The 19,388-nt window shown below is 30.1% G+C and overlaps 1 protein-coding gene across 1 annotated transcript in view; it reads left to right on the top strand.

Moving 5' to 3' along the window:
* LOC112598161 (BMP-binding endothelial regulator protein) overlaps positions 1-19,388 on the top strand; it is a 68,148-nt gene that overhangs the window by 35,104 nt on the left and 13,656 nt on the right. The window contains exon 3 of the mRNA XM_025344538.1: positions 10,587-10,672. Coding sequence (XP_025200323.1) covers positions 10,587-10,672 — 86 coding nt within the window. The remainder of the gene's footprint in view (positions 1-10,586; positions 10,673-19,388) is intronic.

Genomic DNA, 19,388 nt, shown 5'->3' with positions numbered 1-19,388 from the left:
CGCCGTTTCTTCTATAATATGACACGAGTGTTATTTCTGTTTTATATTTTTTTATTTATTTTTTTTTTACCATTTATGCTCTCGTACGATCCGTCGTCATTGCGCAGCTACATGATGGTTTCGGACCAATCCGGTTTTTCGTACGACTACCTGTGCGACGTGAATCGCGTGCTGCATTCTTGAGCGAGACGGGCGCTGTCAAAAAAGTTTGATGTTTGCTGCTAGTAACAATAGACAATAAGATATAAAATTAGTGTGAACTATGAAAACCACACGAGAACACGAACGATTAACGAAAATCAACAATATTAAGCCGCGTTCATTTTTTATGCTATTTGGATAATTCAATAAAAACTAAAAATCTCATTCCGGATTGGAATGTATATGAATTTACTTTTTTGAAAACCATTTAACGTCTACGTTATAAACCGTGCAACTAAAATTAATCAATCGTAAACATATTATTACAACTCGCATTCAATATTTATACGAAACATGGTTATGTTTGAATATCTATACTTAAATACATCGAGTTTTAACGATCAATCGTACCACGTGTAATAGTATATCTATGACATAATTTGATGTCATAGATATTTATTCAAATACATCTCTACTACTCGGGTAAACGTAAAATGTAAACGACATTATTAACAAAACAGTGAAATCGATAAAACTTAGGTGGCACACAATTATTTTAACATCGAATTACATACGAAAATTACACACGTATACGACAGGATGATTCTTTTTCAAAACATTCTGGCTATAATCCACGATTGTGAGGGAAGAATGGAATTAAGGGATTTTTTGATTCTATTTTCGACAGAGAAGGTAAAATTATCGGAACGTGTTCAAGTTTTGAATGTTGAATGTAAAGTGCGTGTGTGTTGCAATGCAACCTATTGAAAACCAGGTACTTGTACAGGTGATAGCTGCTGCAAACGACTAATAAAAACAACAGATAAAAGGTTATAATTACGTTATTATTGCTGGAACGCGCGCGTAGACCATTACATTATATACCATCATACATTTTCTGACATCCCGTTCTGTTGGGATTCCGTTCTGTTATTACTGTTATTACGACGAAGACGGTCTGGACCAGATAAGGACGTGGGAGAGTAACAACAAAAAAACATATAGGTATAATATATATATATATATATATATATATATATATATATATATATTTAAACTAATAAATAATGAAAGGACTAAATAATTAGAAGGTATACGTACCGACGTAATAGGAGAATAAAAAAATAAAAAGGACAGTAAATTGTCTACATATATAGATAAGTATATCCCGATGTAATTGATTATTAGCAGTGTGTAAAACCAAAGTAATCCACGCATTGATCTTGTAACATTATTTAGGTCACTAAAGCTAAAGGGTACTAAAAATAATAAATATTATGTTCTTAAAAAGATGTATTTATCGTTATTGTTATTATTAGGTATAAATACGCACTCGATTCCACCTTCAATTACGTCTCGTGGATAATTCAAGTATAGGTACATTTATGAAAACCTCAAATTATATGGTTTTTATTTTACGGGCTTGAGCAGTAGGTTCGTTCAAAACTAAATCCGAAACGAGCAATAAAACGCAGTTAATGGCATTTTGATAAGTATTTTTTCTGTTCATACATATTGAGAAAAATAAAAGGTAATATTATATAATTGTATTACAGATTTTTTTTTCAAGTATATCATTTTAGAAATACTTTTACTTTCAACTAATACTTATTTACAATACTACATTCGTACAGAATTTTTATTCATTGTATGATAATTGTTTTTTCTTAATAAAGTTCATACCCTATTTAATATAATTATATGCTAATTATTATGTAAAAAGATATAATATAATAAACTATAGCTTACATTCGTTGATGGTATAGATTTTTACAACTTATACTTGGTACGCCAAATTTCGATGTTATAATATGTATGTATATTATATAGTGTTTATGTCAAATATGCATTTGATAAAATACAGATAGATCATAGGTTTTACCATATCATATTTTCAGGTATTTATATACTCGTATATAAAAGCTGTTTTTATTGTAAAATGTTGACGAATGTATAGTTGATCCGTTTTATCAAAACTTCTCCAAAAATTGTATGTACAGAGGATATCTAAAGGCTTCAATGTCCGTAGGGGTAAGGCGGTTGAGCTATCAGGAAGTTTGACTTCCGGTGGCTGTAGGGGATCGTTTCGATTTATCATTTGTCATCCCTTCAAAATCGTAATATGAATCCCTATAAAAGTTTCATTCACGACAATGGAACGTATTTATTTTTATTTTTTTTTTTATCCATAGTATGTACTATACAATATACATACCACACTAAACCGACTTTAGAAAATCAGGAGAGAGAAATATGTTAACAAAATGACCAAATTAGCCAGTTACGTCAATATGTCGGTGAAACTTGGCATTTTAGCCCTGCGCTAAATGTATAATATATACACGTTATATGTGTACTGAAAAACGTACCGTCTATATCTCCGTCACACTATATTCAATCAAAGGGATCGTAAAATATTTGTTTTTATTTATTCTGCTGACAATGTATGCTGTAGAGTGTAGATCATCAATCACGACCGTTTTCGTGTTCCGCTCGGCCGACTAAAATATTGCTTTCAACAAAATGAGTGCGTGCGAACGTCGTTGAGATATACATATTACAATTTATTGTTTACTACTACCAAACAGAAGGAAACGCTTAAACTTATTATATTAGAATATTGAGTAGGAACTATTGACTATAATGAGTCATTATTTTTCGTATTATTTATTTTAAAATTTAAAATTTAAGTAATATTGTTTCTTGAATAAGGGAAGGACAATCTATGGCACGTATATCGGACTCTAATTGTAGCGAGCACAATTTTAAAATTATATAAAATAAAATAAAAATAAATTATGAACTAAATAAAAATGTATGTATTAATTTTCAGTGAAAATTTTTCATTACATTTTTATTTTTTTCAAAAAAAAAAAAAAAATAAAAATAATTCTTTACTATCAGATTATCAGATTACTACTACACATATATTTATGAATAATAACAATGTGACACTAGTCATAATAATAAAATTACAATCGGTCAAATTATTTGTTAGATATTATAGTCTCGTTGAGAATAGACGAAAATACGACCTCAGCACTTAATAGTAATGATAAACCTATATTGCATCAGCTGGTGACTAGTAAGCAGGTATAATTTTGATTTATGAAATGAATATCTATAATATTTTACAAAATAAAAAAATTTAAAACTTATTTTTTATTTTAACCAAACTAAATAACAGTAATACTTAATTATGGCTATAACAAAAATAATATTTCATTAAAAAACAAAATCAAAGATTATCTGTATTTATCAATACGCATGTCAATTAGGTTAAGTTAAACAATAATTATTAGTTCAGAAATTATCAATTATTTTTTATGTTTGCAAATTTCTTATTATACTATAGGTTTTTTTTCAAATAAAAATTAATTTTATTTGTTTATTGTAAAAAATTCAGTGCAAAACCCTAATTATGATATATTATACAAATGATGGAAAACAATATAAGTAATAAATAACTTTTAATGTGTCGTTTCTTAATGTACAATTTTATTGTAGGTATAGAGTTTAGATGGAAAACGAACATAGTTTTGTTTATCCATCACTTTCCACAACAGCATATAATACATCAATATACATGATATTATTGTTATAGCTGATTCGATGTTTAGATCAGCCACTTCAGTAATAATTAAAAATATTATTTATATTACATGTGTCGATGTGTGCAGGTTTGATATATGATTACGACAATATAATAGTCAGCTCAGTGATTCAGTCACTTAGCTTGATAAGTATATTACAAAATAAATCAACAATCGTTATTTAAATAATACAATATTATTATATACTATTATATTTTACATGCATACAAAGCAAATAATAAACAATTTAATTTCATATGTTATTGGGAAATGATTGTAACATAAAAATGACGAGTAACCTATAATACAATTATATTACATTTATAGATTTTAATTTAATCAAAATAAAATTATGCTATTTTTACTTGGAAAACTTCAACAAATTTGAAAAAACTTTAACCCGTTCGTTACAATGTTATACCTAAGACTTCTCGAAGAGTTTTTATTTTTTTAATAACTGAATATCCACGAATTTAAATCCACTTTTATTAGATATATCCATAGTATGACTATTACAAATTGTATATATCAACTATTTAAAAAATAATAAATAAACAGTAAATTAACAATTTGTTATTATTTTTTTTTTTTTTTACTGATATAATATTATAAACAAAATTTAATTTTCTAAATTTGAAGTTGATATTTTTAACTCAATAAATGATTGATATCATTATTACAATTCCAATTTGAATTTTTAAAAATAAAATAAACAAAAACTAAATTATCAAAAGAAATAGTTAATTTTAAGTTTAATTTAAGTATTGTGTTTCTTAAATATATTTAAAACACTTTTAATTTGAAAAGTTGAACATATTTTGATTATTCAATAAATTTAATACATCCTAAGTTTAGCTGAAGAATTTTTTTCGTCAATTTACGAGTATATAAACGTAATAAATATATAAAACAAATACCTATATTTTTTTTTTATTGTAAATCTAACTTTGTTTGTTTAAAAACTTTGATTCAAATTAACGTTTAAATCATTTTTAAAAATATAAAATAATTATGATTTATGGCTAAAATTTAGTGTTTCTACAACCTAATATTTGACAGACGTCATCTCATAATGCATGATAAATGCTTATCGAATGTCTTTACATCTATTTCACCGAATATTACTATGATATTGATGTAATATTATTTTTGAGATGATTATGAAATTATAAACGAGGTCAAGTGAGAACGCATCATCTTATTCGGATCTCATTTGTATCATTTTTATCCGATTTAAGCCACGGTGCACGTGGTGAGCGTAACCGTATACGTGGTATGGTATTGGTATGCGGTATAATCTCATATATATTTATATACATACATAGATATACGTTAAATACACATAGCCTCACCCAGTCGGTGCAAAACACAACAAATACAATACAATGTCATGTAAGTGCGTACGGCGGTACTTTGGTGGTATTTTACACGGGCGGGCTTGTTTATGTACATATAATAACATAATATTATACCTATTGGTACATTGCAGAGTCGACGGGTAAAAGACTGCTAAATTTATTGTTATGTTTCAACATAAAAACGTCTCCGAGGGGGTGGTCGGGCGCACCCTGCTGTAGACGAAGAGACAATCGTCGTCCATGTACATAATGCATTATATAATATAGATAACCGACTAACCTCCTGCGGTGTACCGACAATTCTTCACCGCCCTAATTGGATTGGTAAAAGTCGAAAAATTCCGACGCATCAACTCGTGATGGGAGGCCCATCCCCATATCAGCGTTAATTTCTGAAATTGGCGAACGTGCGGGGTACCATACATAATAAAATCATCACTACGTATATGTATATATATGTGTATAATGTAGTTGGTAGTAGACGATAATAATAATAATGATGGTCTGTTGTTTTTTACTATTTATTTTAGTTTTTTTTTCGTTCTCCTTATTATGATTATCGTGTTGTTTGTTCTTCTCAGATGAAAAAAAAAACTTAAATATATACCTACACGATTGTGCCGCGTGTGTGGTGCGGAGTACGACTACGGTGATGAGACAAAAGGTCTAGTTGGAGAGAGGGGGTACTCATTAATAACGATGTCAGGGTAACATATTTCGCCGGTCCCGTGTTATTATATATTAACGCACCGATAGATACCACGCGGACACGCGGTGGTTATATTATTATCATCATCATCGTCGTCGTCATTATTATTATATATAAAGTCATCGGGTTTTTGACGTCGGCGGCCGGTCGTGGCGGGCGGCAAAAACGAATTAAGTGATAACCCCCGGGATTGGTCGTAACTGGACGCCGCCGCCGATTGTGGACCACCGCCGAAGTAGATGGTCCAGCGTATACCTATATACCCCTCCACCCGACCCACCCCTCAACTAAACCGACACGCCCGCGATGACGACCATATGAATAACAAAGGATGTTCGGTAAAAAAAAAAAAAATTGAAAAACACACGAACATCGGCGGCGTCCTCGTGGGTTTTCGTGTTACGATTGTTTGATAAATGAATTATAATGCATAAACATTATATATATATATATATATATATGTGTGTGTGTGTGTGTGTGTGTGTGTATATTTATATTTGTGTGTGTATAATGTATATATAATAATATTATACCGTTTTCTCGTTAAATAATATATAAATATACAAATTGTGTCGATCGTATTTATAAGGAATTTACATATAATATACTATCCATATTATTAATACTACACGTATTAACATTGCACGATGTATTTCTTTCATGATGATTTTCTCGAGTATACTACGTATATCGACAAGAAAACGACTGTATTCTGATTACCGTAAAAAAAAAAAAAGTAATAATATTTATATTTTCGGTATTCAATTTATGGCCCGTTCAATATAATATATATACGTAACAATCGTTGATCAGTAGACATTTAGTAGTACTTAGTCCGAAATCAGTAATAATTGTTTTATTTTATTTACAAGCATTTCATCAAAGTACTCTAGAAGATTATGTTATTGGAGAGATATTACATTCGCAGTCTATAATATATTTTTTCCTCTTCATACTATTTACGTGGTGACCCCATATTATGACTATAACTTATAGCGATCTTTGGTTTTCTATACTTCAGCTTTGAAGTGAATTATGCGTTTTTATTTAAGTGTTCAAATGGTACGTTAGATTAAAATACAAATTGACGACATACATAAGGCGCATTCCTCTTGTTGAAGATTTACCAACATTTATGATCGTCTATAAATATGATAGCGCGATTATTTCAAGTAAAATAAGATTATTTTATTGACATAATTTTTTTTTAAGTAATGAAGGAAGAAAATTGTAATTGATAATAAAAGTACAAACAGAAATCCTATGAGCGATTTCCTCATCTACCCACTGATATTGGATAGGTGGAGAAATTCTAAACGAATTTGATCGAAACTTATTAATTTATTATCATTCGTTAAAGATGCAAACACCAGTACTTTTAATTACGTACAATAGGAAAATTGTATTAATTGAAAATATTATTTATAAATGTCATAGCTTTCGAATTCGAGACTTCTCTATTGACAACCGTGTCTCATTTGTCCCTATTATTACTTATACATAAACATATTACACACACACACACACATATATATATACATAATACTACAGCTGGCCAACAGCCAGTATAAAAAACGTAATAAACAATCATTTTGAAAATGTTTACTCGGTAATGACATTGCTGTGGGCTAATAATGAAATAGAGAATAATAAATTGTGCGTGAAGTATCTAAGAAAAATACCTGTCTAGAAACGGTTTGATTAAATTTATGTTATAGGTAGTATAGAGGTGAATTATACATTTATTTATTATACTTATTCATTCAACTGCAGGAAATCAATAGCATAGATTTTTATGGATATTAGTATATTACTATACAGGTTAACATATCCTAATATCATATTCATATATGTATACGATAATTGGTATTTTTGACTATAAAAGGATTTTAACGCTTGGATATTGAGTGAAGTGATAAAAGTTTTATGAATTGAGCAATAAATATAAATACATTATATGATGCTTTCGGTCGCTTATAAGCAGTAAATAATACTTTATTATGATATGTATCTACTACCTACACAGATTTGTGCGCGTATGGAAATATAATATAATATTTTTCTGATCTACGTAAACCGAGTTTTTCAATAGTTATATTTTTAGTTTGAACAATAAACAAATGCAATTTCATCATTATGCAAAAAAAAAAAAACACGCTGTTCACCTTGTAAAAGTTATAATTTTACCATAAGCTTGATTTGTGGTTGTAATACGGTAGCTAGATCAGCTGGTGAAATCGATTAATTTATATATTCATGCAAATGCACGTTTATGGTTATGTTGAATTGGTTTCACGATATAATTTTACACTGAATACGACGCAACAATCGTCTAGAATCAAGATTGAAGTCTATTCAACAGATTTGTATATAATAACTATACTTCAATTGAGAGCGTCTACTATATTGCTATTATTATTTATAATAATATTTCTATATGCACAAATCATTTACATCTTAATTATATATATATACATTTTATCGATATTTTGTTGATATAAATAAATAAATAACAATAAAGATATAATACGTGATCTCGTACGGCTCTTGATGTACGTTGTCCTTGTTTTTGGCTTACTAATATATTTCCGGTAAAATAATATTTGAAAAGAATACCATCAAGGAGTCGCCTCGAGATTTAGACTGCACTATTACAGATACATATACCTCTTATATTTTAATTAAACGTATTTCGCCATCATATGAAAATGTTATAAGATTTAACGTCTGTTAATAAGCAAATCTACAATGCGTTATATATTCACATGTATAATGTGAATATATCGATGTCGATAATGGATATTATAACGAGTAATCACGACAATATTATATGATATTTATTTCGTTCACGTTGTTGTAACAACAATATTATATTCTTCTTTTCTTGCGGATTTATAATACAAGATTGTTTCGTTTAACACATTAGTCATCACCTTCAAAAGTAACACGAATTGTTTATATTTGATATACGTAAAGAATAAAGGAATTTCTATCTCGTTTAAACTAATGATCACATTTTCCAAGCATTATTAATTAAACATAAATACAAAATGGTTCGCTCACCCCTATTTTATCCTTAAGTGCTAAATTTATACAAATTCAGATTTTTGAATAATTTTAAAGATATCAGTAAAGTTATGTTCAATATTTCAAAAGACTTAATAGCTTCAAAGTTCGATTCTTTTGGAATATTGTGCCGAAATGGCATTAGATACTATTTTTAAAGCACTTTTTTAATGTTTATTTTTATTTGTTAGCATACATAATCAACATAATTAATCTAAATTCAAAAAAGTAGTATTTATCAATGAATTATGCGTTGAACATTAATAATAATAATAATAATAAATTAAAAATATATGGAAACTATATTATTATGATGATCTTCCACTTATAGCATTCAACATTACAATCGTTTTTAATGTTAAATTATAAATTTTGAAAATTTACATAATCACAAATCAAAATTCAAATAAATACATAATAAAAGGAAAAAACAAGATTGAGCGCTTACTTGGTCAATCACTCAGCGTATATATTATATTATATTATACACGCGCACATAAACACGACGAGTTGTAAGTTATATTAACCGCGATCCGACGGCGGAGGTGGGCGAATCACGACGAGGAGGAGGAAAAAATACCGAAAACTTCGTCTGTGCAGTAGGTACGCATAAACAACGGCGGACGTCAATCCGCAAGAGCGGAAAAAAAATCTGTTCACTCTGCGGATTTTTGGGGCAGACGTACATTGAACAGAGGTCCGCGGACCGGTGCCAGGAAATTTATTGCGACGAATCCGTTTCGGGTATACGGCCGCCGAGTCACGAATACTGTATATGTATCATGTATGTATCACTGTTACACGCTGTTATCAGTGATGTATATATAAAAATATATTACACGACATAAATTTATTACACCCGTCCCGGAGCACCAACTATTATTGGATTTAAGGGCGCCGAGAATGCGCCCGTCGCATCGTTGTTCGGCAAACAGAGCTTGTATATAAAATATATGAAATTATACTTAGGTCAGGTTAGTTTTTGAGTTTCACCGTGTGTCCCCGAGCCGTTACTTTACAAAATCAATCTGCCGTGTGAATGATCGAGTTTTAGATGGTTAAAACACTTAAAACTATTTACGTCGACATGTCATACTGCGGCTACACTTTGCCGCATGCAAGACATTACACTGATATTATAATATTATGATAAAATTCATCAAATGATATGAGGTAGCACGGCTCTAACATTTGCTATGTTTATATAAGATGCCTTCTTAAATAGAATTTTATGTGTGACGTGTACTGATCGAATTCTCGTAGTTAATATTGAATTTGTATTCAGTTAAATGTTAATATTGTTAGATCAATATAAGATACAAGAAACATCACAAATTGAATATGTTTAAATAAACCTGTATGTAAACAAACACTTTGAACAAAACGACCACACTCAATACAACTCATCCATAAAATAAAATGGTGTCTGCATAATTACACAATAATATTATGTAGTTGTAATTAAACGATATGATTACATGCATTGAGTTCGTTGTTTTTGTGACAATATTTCAAATCATTCGCCCTATAATAAATTCTTCCACCACAGCTGCAAAAACATAACATCAGTTGCATGTAGACGTGCGGTTATAGACCTACAAATACGTATAATGTTATAATAACATACATTGATACACGTGTAATTATTATATCTTTGGAAATTCTAACTAATAAATAATAATAAATAAATAAATAATATAGTTACTGTTTGTGTTACAGGTTACGCCGAAAGCTGTGTGAACGAAGGAGAGATTGTGAACGTGCTCACCATCAAAAACATGATGTGTTACACTTGCATGTGTAAAGTGAGTACTTATACCTATAATATTATGTACAATGTACATGGGCATTTATATCTAGTATTTCTAATTTATTTTATATTATTATAAATACCTAATATAAGTGGACAAATCGATAACAGTTTTGAAGTATATGCATTAAGTGTTGTATAATTTTCAATTTTCTGCACGGGAATATACGTATAATAATAATTCAACGACGATATTAATAATAATAATAACGGAGCTCGCGACGGTGAAAGTTCCATTTCTCAAAACTGGGTTACACTACCTTGCCCAAAGCACTGTGTGCAGATAACCCGTCCGGAATCCGCCGGCGTCACCACTGCTGCCACCGCCGTTTTGCTCACCCGGTCACCCAAGTCATTTGTATTACAGTTATGTTATAATAAACACAAGTATACACACGTGTATATTATAATATAGGTTAGATTAGGTACTTGTTGATTTTGAATATCATTGCACTTTGAATTTTATCTGTCCGCACGTGTTCAGTACTAGACTAAAATAATATGACTATATGAGTATCGTATCTGTATAATAATATACATTAAATACATGGAAATGCAATATTTCATCATTTCTTCATTAATATACAAAGTATTGTACTAAGTTTTAAATTTTTACTTATTATAAGTGTATATTACTGTGTAAAGATAACACAACTTGCATATTTTTAAATTACGACAATTATTTTAGATTTAAATTTTAAAACATAATTACCACTACTACATTTTTAAGTAATCGAGTCATTCTATCTATTAAACAAAAAATGAGTAATAACTTACGAAAGTTAAAAATTGATTTTAAAATGTTAAAAATTGTACAACTCCATTTTTGGGAAATTATTAACTAATAGGTAATTTGGGTACCTACCAAATTACTTATTACCTGTTATAGAAATCGATTGAGAGTAAAAACAAGCTTCATGTTATTATTTCAATATTTTGTTGATAATTACGTATGTATATTAATATTTCTATAGCTGTTCACCATTTACCAAAATTAATGAAAATAAACTAACTAAACTTCAGATTTAAACGATATTAATATGCATAATATGTACACAAATCGTCAAATAATTATTATTTGTGTTGAAAAGATTTAGTGTTATATAGATGTTGCAATCAATAACGAATCGAACGATATCGTTCAACTACTATCGGTACTCTATTATACGCTATATTGTAAAAGGAATAGCCAATAGGTCTATTATAGGCCTCTGTAGTAATATATTATTTTGATATCTATCTTGCAACTATAACTGGAAGAAATATTGTGTTCACAAAACTCCAAAATAGTTCAATCGATACGCATAAAAAACGCTCTTTAGTCTTATCCGTATCGTGACATTAAATTATTAGACATACATTCCCTTCGGAAACATCATTAATGGTTTTTAACATTTTAATATGGCCATAACATAACAATATACTTGCATTATTATTTATATTTATTATACTAATTTTATATGCATTTTAATTTGGAGAGTAAATAATTTATTACTCAGGCAGATAGGCGTACATTATATATATATATGTATATATATAATATATGTACATAAAATAAATATTATCTACTCTTCGATAAAATATAAATGTTATAATAATACATTAACGTATAAATTAAATGTTAGTAATATAATGCATTTTGCATTACATGTTATATTTACATTTTGCCGGTTTCGTAAGTCATACCAATGAGTACGTATACTTCTGCGAATAATATTATTTATTATTATCATTACTATTAGTGCGTTCCAATTGAAAACTGAAACACATATTAATAATAATAAATAATAGTCTAATAAACATAATAACGAGACTCGGGAGACACGCGATACGATAGTCCTACAGAATAATTTGTGGTTTGGTTTAAAGTTTAAATACACCAAAGGCCAAAATCCCACGTATCGGACTATTATACAACATTAAATTATACTGTTAAATTCCGGTAAACACTACACTAAATCACTAAAAACACTAATCGTTTATTTCTTGATTAAATCGCGTGAGTTACACAATACTTGAATACTTACTAACATATTAACATATATGTAAAAATTATACAGCTGGCGAGTGCTTTATACGATATGTCAAGCTAATACCTTGCTGTGATAACTGTCGTAATTTAGTGTGACTGTGTGACACAATATACGGGGATGAGTGTTTTATATTAATATAACATTTTAGCTACCGTACCTACTCGTGTGTGTACTTGTACGATGGATATTGTTAACAGAAATCGACCAATCGGAGTGAAAATTAGTTATATTATTATATGACGTTATATCCAATTTATTTAAATATGTATATTGTTATTTTATTAATACCAATACTATCCAATTTTGAAAACTGTGATGATTGTTTTATTATAACATGTTTTAACATAATATACCTAGATATCGATAACTATACACATTTTTGGACGTTGACGAAGACGTGGCTAAAAATTATAAATAACCCATATCGATACATCATGGGACATGGATGGCCGTATTTTTTTTGCATATGCCAAGGCTGTAGTCATTAAACTCGTTTTATACGCAACCGTTTGCCACAAATATTGTCGTTATCACACTATCGTGTACCATTTAAAATTATTACTGTTTAATAACACCCTCGAGGTTAAATGCATATTGTTACTAATAAATGGAAATAAAATACAGTGTTACGATCACAAAAAGAAAAAAAAAATATTGACAAATTTGACGACATTTTGTGTTTCAAATCGTTGAACAGTTTTCGGTATTGCGTAATCGCCTTTTGAAGCGCGCGCGAAAAAGAAGTTAATTCAATTGTCATTTATCATTTGCCACACTCATAAAATTTCGTTACAGGGCTTGGATTTTATACAAAGTTTGTTTCAAACTTTTCAATCAACTTCTATGTTTAAGAATATAAATCGAAAACTCGGATTATACGTTTATCAATATTGCAAGCGTAACAAATAATATATAGATCACGAATTCCTTTCTATCTATTCATGACTGCTCGTAACGACTATATATATGTAGGACTAGAGATGATCGGATGCGATTCATATGTACTCTTTCAGTTACAATAAAAAACAATAATAATAATCGTAATTCAAAATGTAAAACTTTCTTTACTACGTAGTCAATAGTCATGCGTATTTAAAAGTAAAAGCAAAACACAATAAATTATCAATGTAATATATCATTATAATTAAAATAAGCATTAATAATAGGTATACCAATATGTAATTCATATGAATATAAATAGCTTTTATCCTTATATATATAAAAGTACAAACCTTTTTATGTTCCCATTTTGTGACGAAACTATTTAATATTTTTCCAATTTTTTTCACAGTTGTTCAAAATACCTTCCTGAGTGTCACCACATCACCCGATTTTTCATTTTTTTTGCTTGAGGAGAGGAAGAAGGAGGGTTGTATTTTGATTGTTACAAGTTTGTGACGACACTATTTAATATTTTTTCACAAAGTTGTATCAAATATTCCTACAAGTGAACTATTATTCATAATTTAATTTTTTTTGTTATTACAATAATTTTGAGAAAGTACATACCTACTATATTAATAATAATCGTTTTACATATTCTAGGATTAATTTGATAGTCCGATAGAGTATAGAATAAAATATATTTATTGAATAAAAGAAAAATAGATTGAAAAAAAATGCTAAACATCGTAACGTATTGTCTCCGTCTTACGAATTATGTGTGTTCACAACTAATTGTGTGTCGAAAATAGCGTGAATATTAAATTGAATCAATGAAACATCAAATTTTAATATGTGATTTAAAATATTATCTATGAAATATTGAAATATTGTAGGATTTGTTTTTGATTAAAATTTAAATCTAGTTATGGGCATTTTAAAATTGTAATATTTTACATACAGTTATTTCATCATGATATGCCTCTATTTTTTCCGATGTTGAACTATTTCCTTCCAATTTTACACTCCCGTAGCTTTAAGATTTTTTCTGTCTATATCTAACCACCTGTGCACATACAAATATTTATTGTTTAAATTAAAATTCAAATATCAATAAAATTCTATGTGAGATAATCTGGATAATATTCTTAGCTTTATTTGATAATTAGTCGATTCGCTCTAATATTATTATTAAACGAACAACTCGTCAACACGAAATAAATTTTGCTAAATAAACATATGAGGAAGAACACATGTCCACTTTATAAAACTGAAACAACACATACTCCAGGCCACACGTCTTCTCAATATAACAAACCGTTAAAAAATGTATGTTATAAGTTATAACTTGTAGCATATAGGTATAGCTATGCATTATATTGATAGTAATACCTAGTTAACGTTCACGTATAGATGTCCTTTCAATATGGGTTTATTACATGGCAGTAATTTAAAATAGCAAATATTTTAAACATAAAAAACAATCGATATGAAACAGTAGAAGCCGATCGAAAATTAATCGCGTGTTTACAATAACGTTTCAAGTATATAACTTTTAAATACTAACTTCTAGACGTTATACTTTATAGTTTATACTATGTTATACTAATACGAGTACATAATATCACTATTTTATTGTTTTATCGTGTATATATTATTAGATGTAAATGAATGAAAGTTTATAATATTATAATCTATAGTGTTGAAGAGAAATTATTACAGAGAACAAGTTATGCATAAAATGCACCTATATAATATTATTATATTATATGGGCAGGCGCACAGTTCGATCAACAAATAAATATCCGCGTGTATGCATATATTATATGTAGTATATCCGACCTGTAGTTCATCATATTCATCTTTGCCCCTGCATCTTCGTATAATATCATAATATTATTCGAGCATCGAGCATATGCAGTATTATGTACACTGTACAGCTAAGTATACATTATAATATCGTATTATGGCCGGTGCTCGGGCAGAAACGAACATTAAGAAATACGAATAATAACTGAATACAAAACCGGGTACGCGAGCGGCGAGTATAACACATTATAATATTATAGAAAGACGTCTTGTCTTGTCCGTTTGTCGAAACGCCCCGTTTAAAGAACAATTTACGGTTTGTTTTTATAAATTAATTACATTTCCGAGTCCGCGCGTCGGGCATTATCATCTATTCGATTCGCGGTTACGTGCCTACATATATAAATGCATATTATAATACATACATATCGTACTGTACGCGCGAAGTTCGCGGGGTCCCACGGCCAACAGAATTATCTAATTTATATTCACGACAGCCGGCCAACCGCCGTTTTCTTCTTCGCCATCGTTGTTTTACCGCCGTCGATCCGACCGTAAAGACGAACGGTGGTTACAAAACCGATTACGCGCGCACCGAACGTCTCACCGACCTCTCGGCGCGTCTCCCAGCGATAAACCTCTCTATCGTCTTACGAACGTGCATAACATATAATACGCGTAAAGCGGATTCTCGATCCATCCGAAATCCTAATTCCCGGGTCTCGTCATAAGATTTCGGCGGCGGTTCTCGTCATAGTATAGTCACATCGTATACCGCTCGTACAGATAATAGTATGTACACGGCGGCGGGTAAGAAATTCGGGAAAACCCGCGCGTCGAACGGGTTTCGGCCTGTATGTCTCATAAAAAATTGACTATCCGACGACGACGGATCGACCGCGCAAACGTGTGTGTACGACGCGTAGTAGAAATTTGTGTGCACAAAACCAGTTTGACCGAGTGAAATAAAAAAAAAAACTCACGTGCCCACTCCGCGCCGCTCACCCTACATTCGGCCAGATCTCCGCCGATCCCATCGAACTCGCGGTCCTCTCGCGCGCCAAGCGGTGGTCGGAGCACAGGTGTATTATTTTTCGAATTATTATATATTATCTATTATAATAATAATAATATATTAACATTATGTAGTCTCGCGCCGAACGCGTCTCAAATTTTAATAACACTATACTATACACGCTTTTATTATTACGCATTCCTATTAATGTGTATCTATGTGTTACGCAGCAGCGGTTGATGACCGTTACGGGAAATAATAATAAAATTATAATATGTTATAATATTCATAGTACCTATCTATGTGATACGCTATGCGTTTCGCGGAAACCCGTACGTATTGTAATGTAATAATTAATTAATTAATCGAATTATTGGAATAGAATTTTTTCGCGGGGTCGGAGTAAGGAGAGCGTTTACGTTGACGCGGACCAACAGGTGATATTATTATGTTGGTATACTTTTATGAAAAATGTCTTGTTTACAGGAGTTAAATAATTACAAATACGATTCTTAGAAGCTCGCACCGATAAAACTACTCGCTGAAAAAAAACAAAATCTTAGAAAATGGATGTCTTGCAAACGTTTGTTGAAAATATCGTTCAACAGTATACCTAGTAACTACCTATAATAATATATGAGTGTATTTTTTGATTTATCAACCGTGTAAGTTAGCGTTTCACTCCCCCTCCACGTCTATCATCGACTGGCTGGATTTTTTTTGATAAGCCTTCATCGTGTACCCACACCGTGGTATTAATACCTCGACCGTATACGCCTCACATAGGTTGTTGTCGTTACTCAGCTACTCGTTATCTTCACATATCTTGATCGCGACCTGACCTGAGACAGCAATCGTTATCGTAGACGATCGATACTTATACGAACCGGAATTATATTATTTCTTTATTAAGCGCACTATTTATACACACTCAATTACATAAATAATACACACAGCATAATAAATTCCGAAACGATTAAAAACTCAGTAGATACGAACTAAAAAAATTAAATACGCTACCAGAGTTACGCGTATCGGCGGAGCCAAGAGAGCGGTATAATAATATAATATATTATATAATTATTATTATTATTATTAAAACGTGATAGTAACAATAATAATTACATCAATGTATTGTAATAAAATTATCAAATTCAATCATATTGCTGTAAAAAGTATGAGGTAGGTCGTAGTCCATAGGTAGTAGGTACACCGACACAACAGTCATCAGTCGATTAATATTCTAAAATAAACAATTTTTACCTGTTAAACTGTTTTATCAAGAGACAAAAAATATTATTTTCACGAAAACACATTTATAGTATTGCAACGTATTTTAAAAACAATTTTTTATGGGATATTTTATTATTAACGATTCCTATTTATAAATAATATGAAATCTATAATACATAAATATTAAAAATTTTTTGACATTATTTTGTATTTGTTTTATTTTAAGATAAAATATTAAACGTTAATATTCAATTTAATTTTTACTATACTAAATCAAGTGTGAGTTAGGTACACAAAATATTATGACTGAATTACAAATATATTATGTTTATTTAAAAGGTCTTGCATTCTAGTGAAAAAGTTTACTTAATTAGATGTAATACTTATTTTTTTATTTTTAAATAATATTATGTTACCTTATTGAAGTATTAACAATTAGTTTTAAAATCATAGGCTATATTCAAAAAAAAGTTGAATTTAATAATTGATATCATATAACACTCGTGACTGAAGTGTTTGCACTTCTATAGTTATTAGTTCTATTTCTTCCTTTGTATTATAGAAAAAAAACCCATTATACATTAAAACGTTCTCTACTCTGTAAATTGGTAAGTTTGAGATTTGCAATCAACAGTTTTTGATCATAATATTCCAATACCCCCCCCCCCCCCGAAAAAAACCCAAAAATTCAATGTTGTGTAGCATCAGCCCCGCGGGTCCAAACGTAGTTACAGACCGAATCCGGTGGCCCAATGCCGAAATAATTTGGTCGTTTCACCAGGAAAACTCGTTAATATAATATTATTAAATATACGCGTATAATAATATAGTCCTTTCACCGCCGCGGCGCACCCCGTTTGCTCAGCCGGTGTAGCCATAGGTACGCAGTTGCAAGGACACCACCACGCGTTTCGCTTTCGACTGAAGGTTGCATAGCCGCATCAGCTTCTCCTTCCGAAAAGACATTATCATATCATTAGGCCGTCGAGTAAAACCACCTGCATAATAATGATAATAAAATATAAATATACCGTGTTTACGTCTGCGTATACCGACCGTACCAGTGCGTGTTCGTGAATAGTGTGCAATGTTGTAATAATAATAATACCTAATATTATTTTTATTATTATTATTTTTATTATTATTATTATTATTATTATTATTATTATTCCGTCCGGAAAAATTAATATATGACGTAGGTAGCCTACTCGTTCGATGGATTTTAACACGAGCATAGTAAAAATATTATCCATTATAATATTATAAGCTTAATACACGCGCATAATAACAAAACTAAACACGTGCAGCAGCTTGCGATGATTTAATTATTATAATGGCAGTTTTTTTTTATTTTACTGCCGGCAGCGATTGCTACTCAAAAGGTCGCCGCAGGACGCGTCATAACCGCCGCCGATGATGTGTGTATAGCGTATACTGCAACTATACGTACACACGTCATGATAATAAACTCGTAATATAAATTATAATGAAAACGAACAGAACACTACCGCTAAAACGCATATTATTTACTATTTATTATTATTCGAGTAAGCATTGCACTGCGCTCCCGCTCGAGTCAAAACTGATTTTGTTTTTCGGCGAGTCCATAAAATTCCTTAGGTATCAATTTAAAAACAATAAAACAACACAAACATTTTATAGACAATATTTAAACGTAAGCGGCACACTGAAAGTACAACTTATTAGGCAAAAGTAGAACATTTTCAGTTGTTTATAAC

The sequence above is a fragment of the Melanaphis sacchari genome, unplaced genomic scaffold, assembly GCF_002803265.2.
Source record: "Melanaphis sacchari strain LSU unplaced genomic scaffold, SCAv2.0 Contig45_pilon_pilon, whole genome shotgun sequence".
NCBI classification, from domain to species: domain Eukaryota; kingdom Metazoa; phylum Arthropoda; class Insecta; order Hemiptera; family Aphididae; genus Melanaphis; species Melanaphis sacchari.
This window is presented reverse-complemented; position numbering and strand designations above follow the sequence as displayed.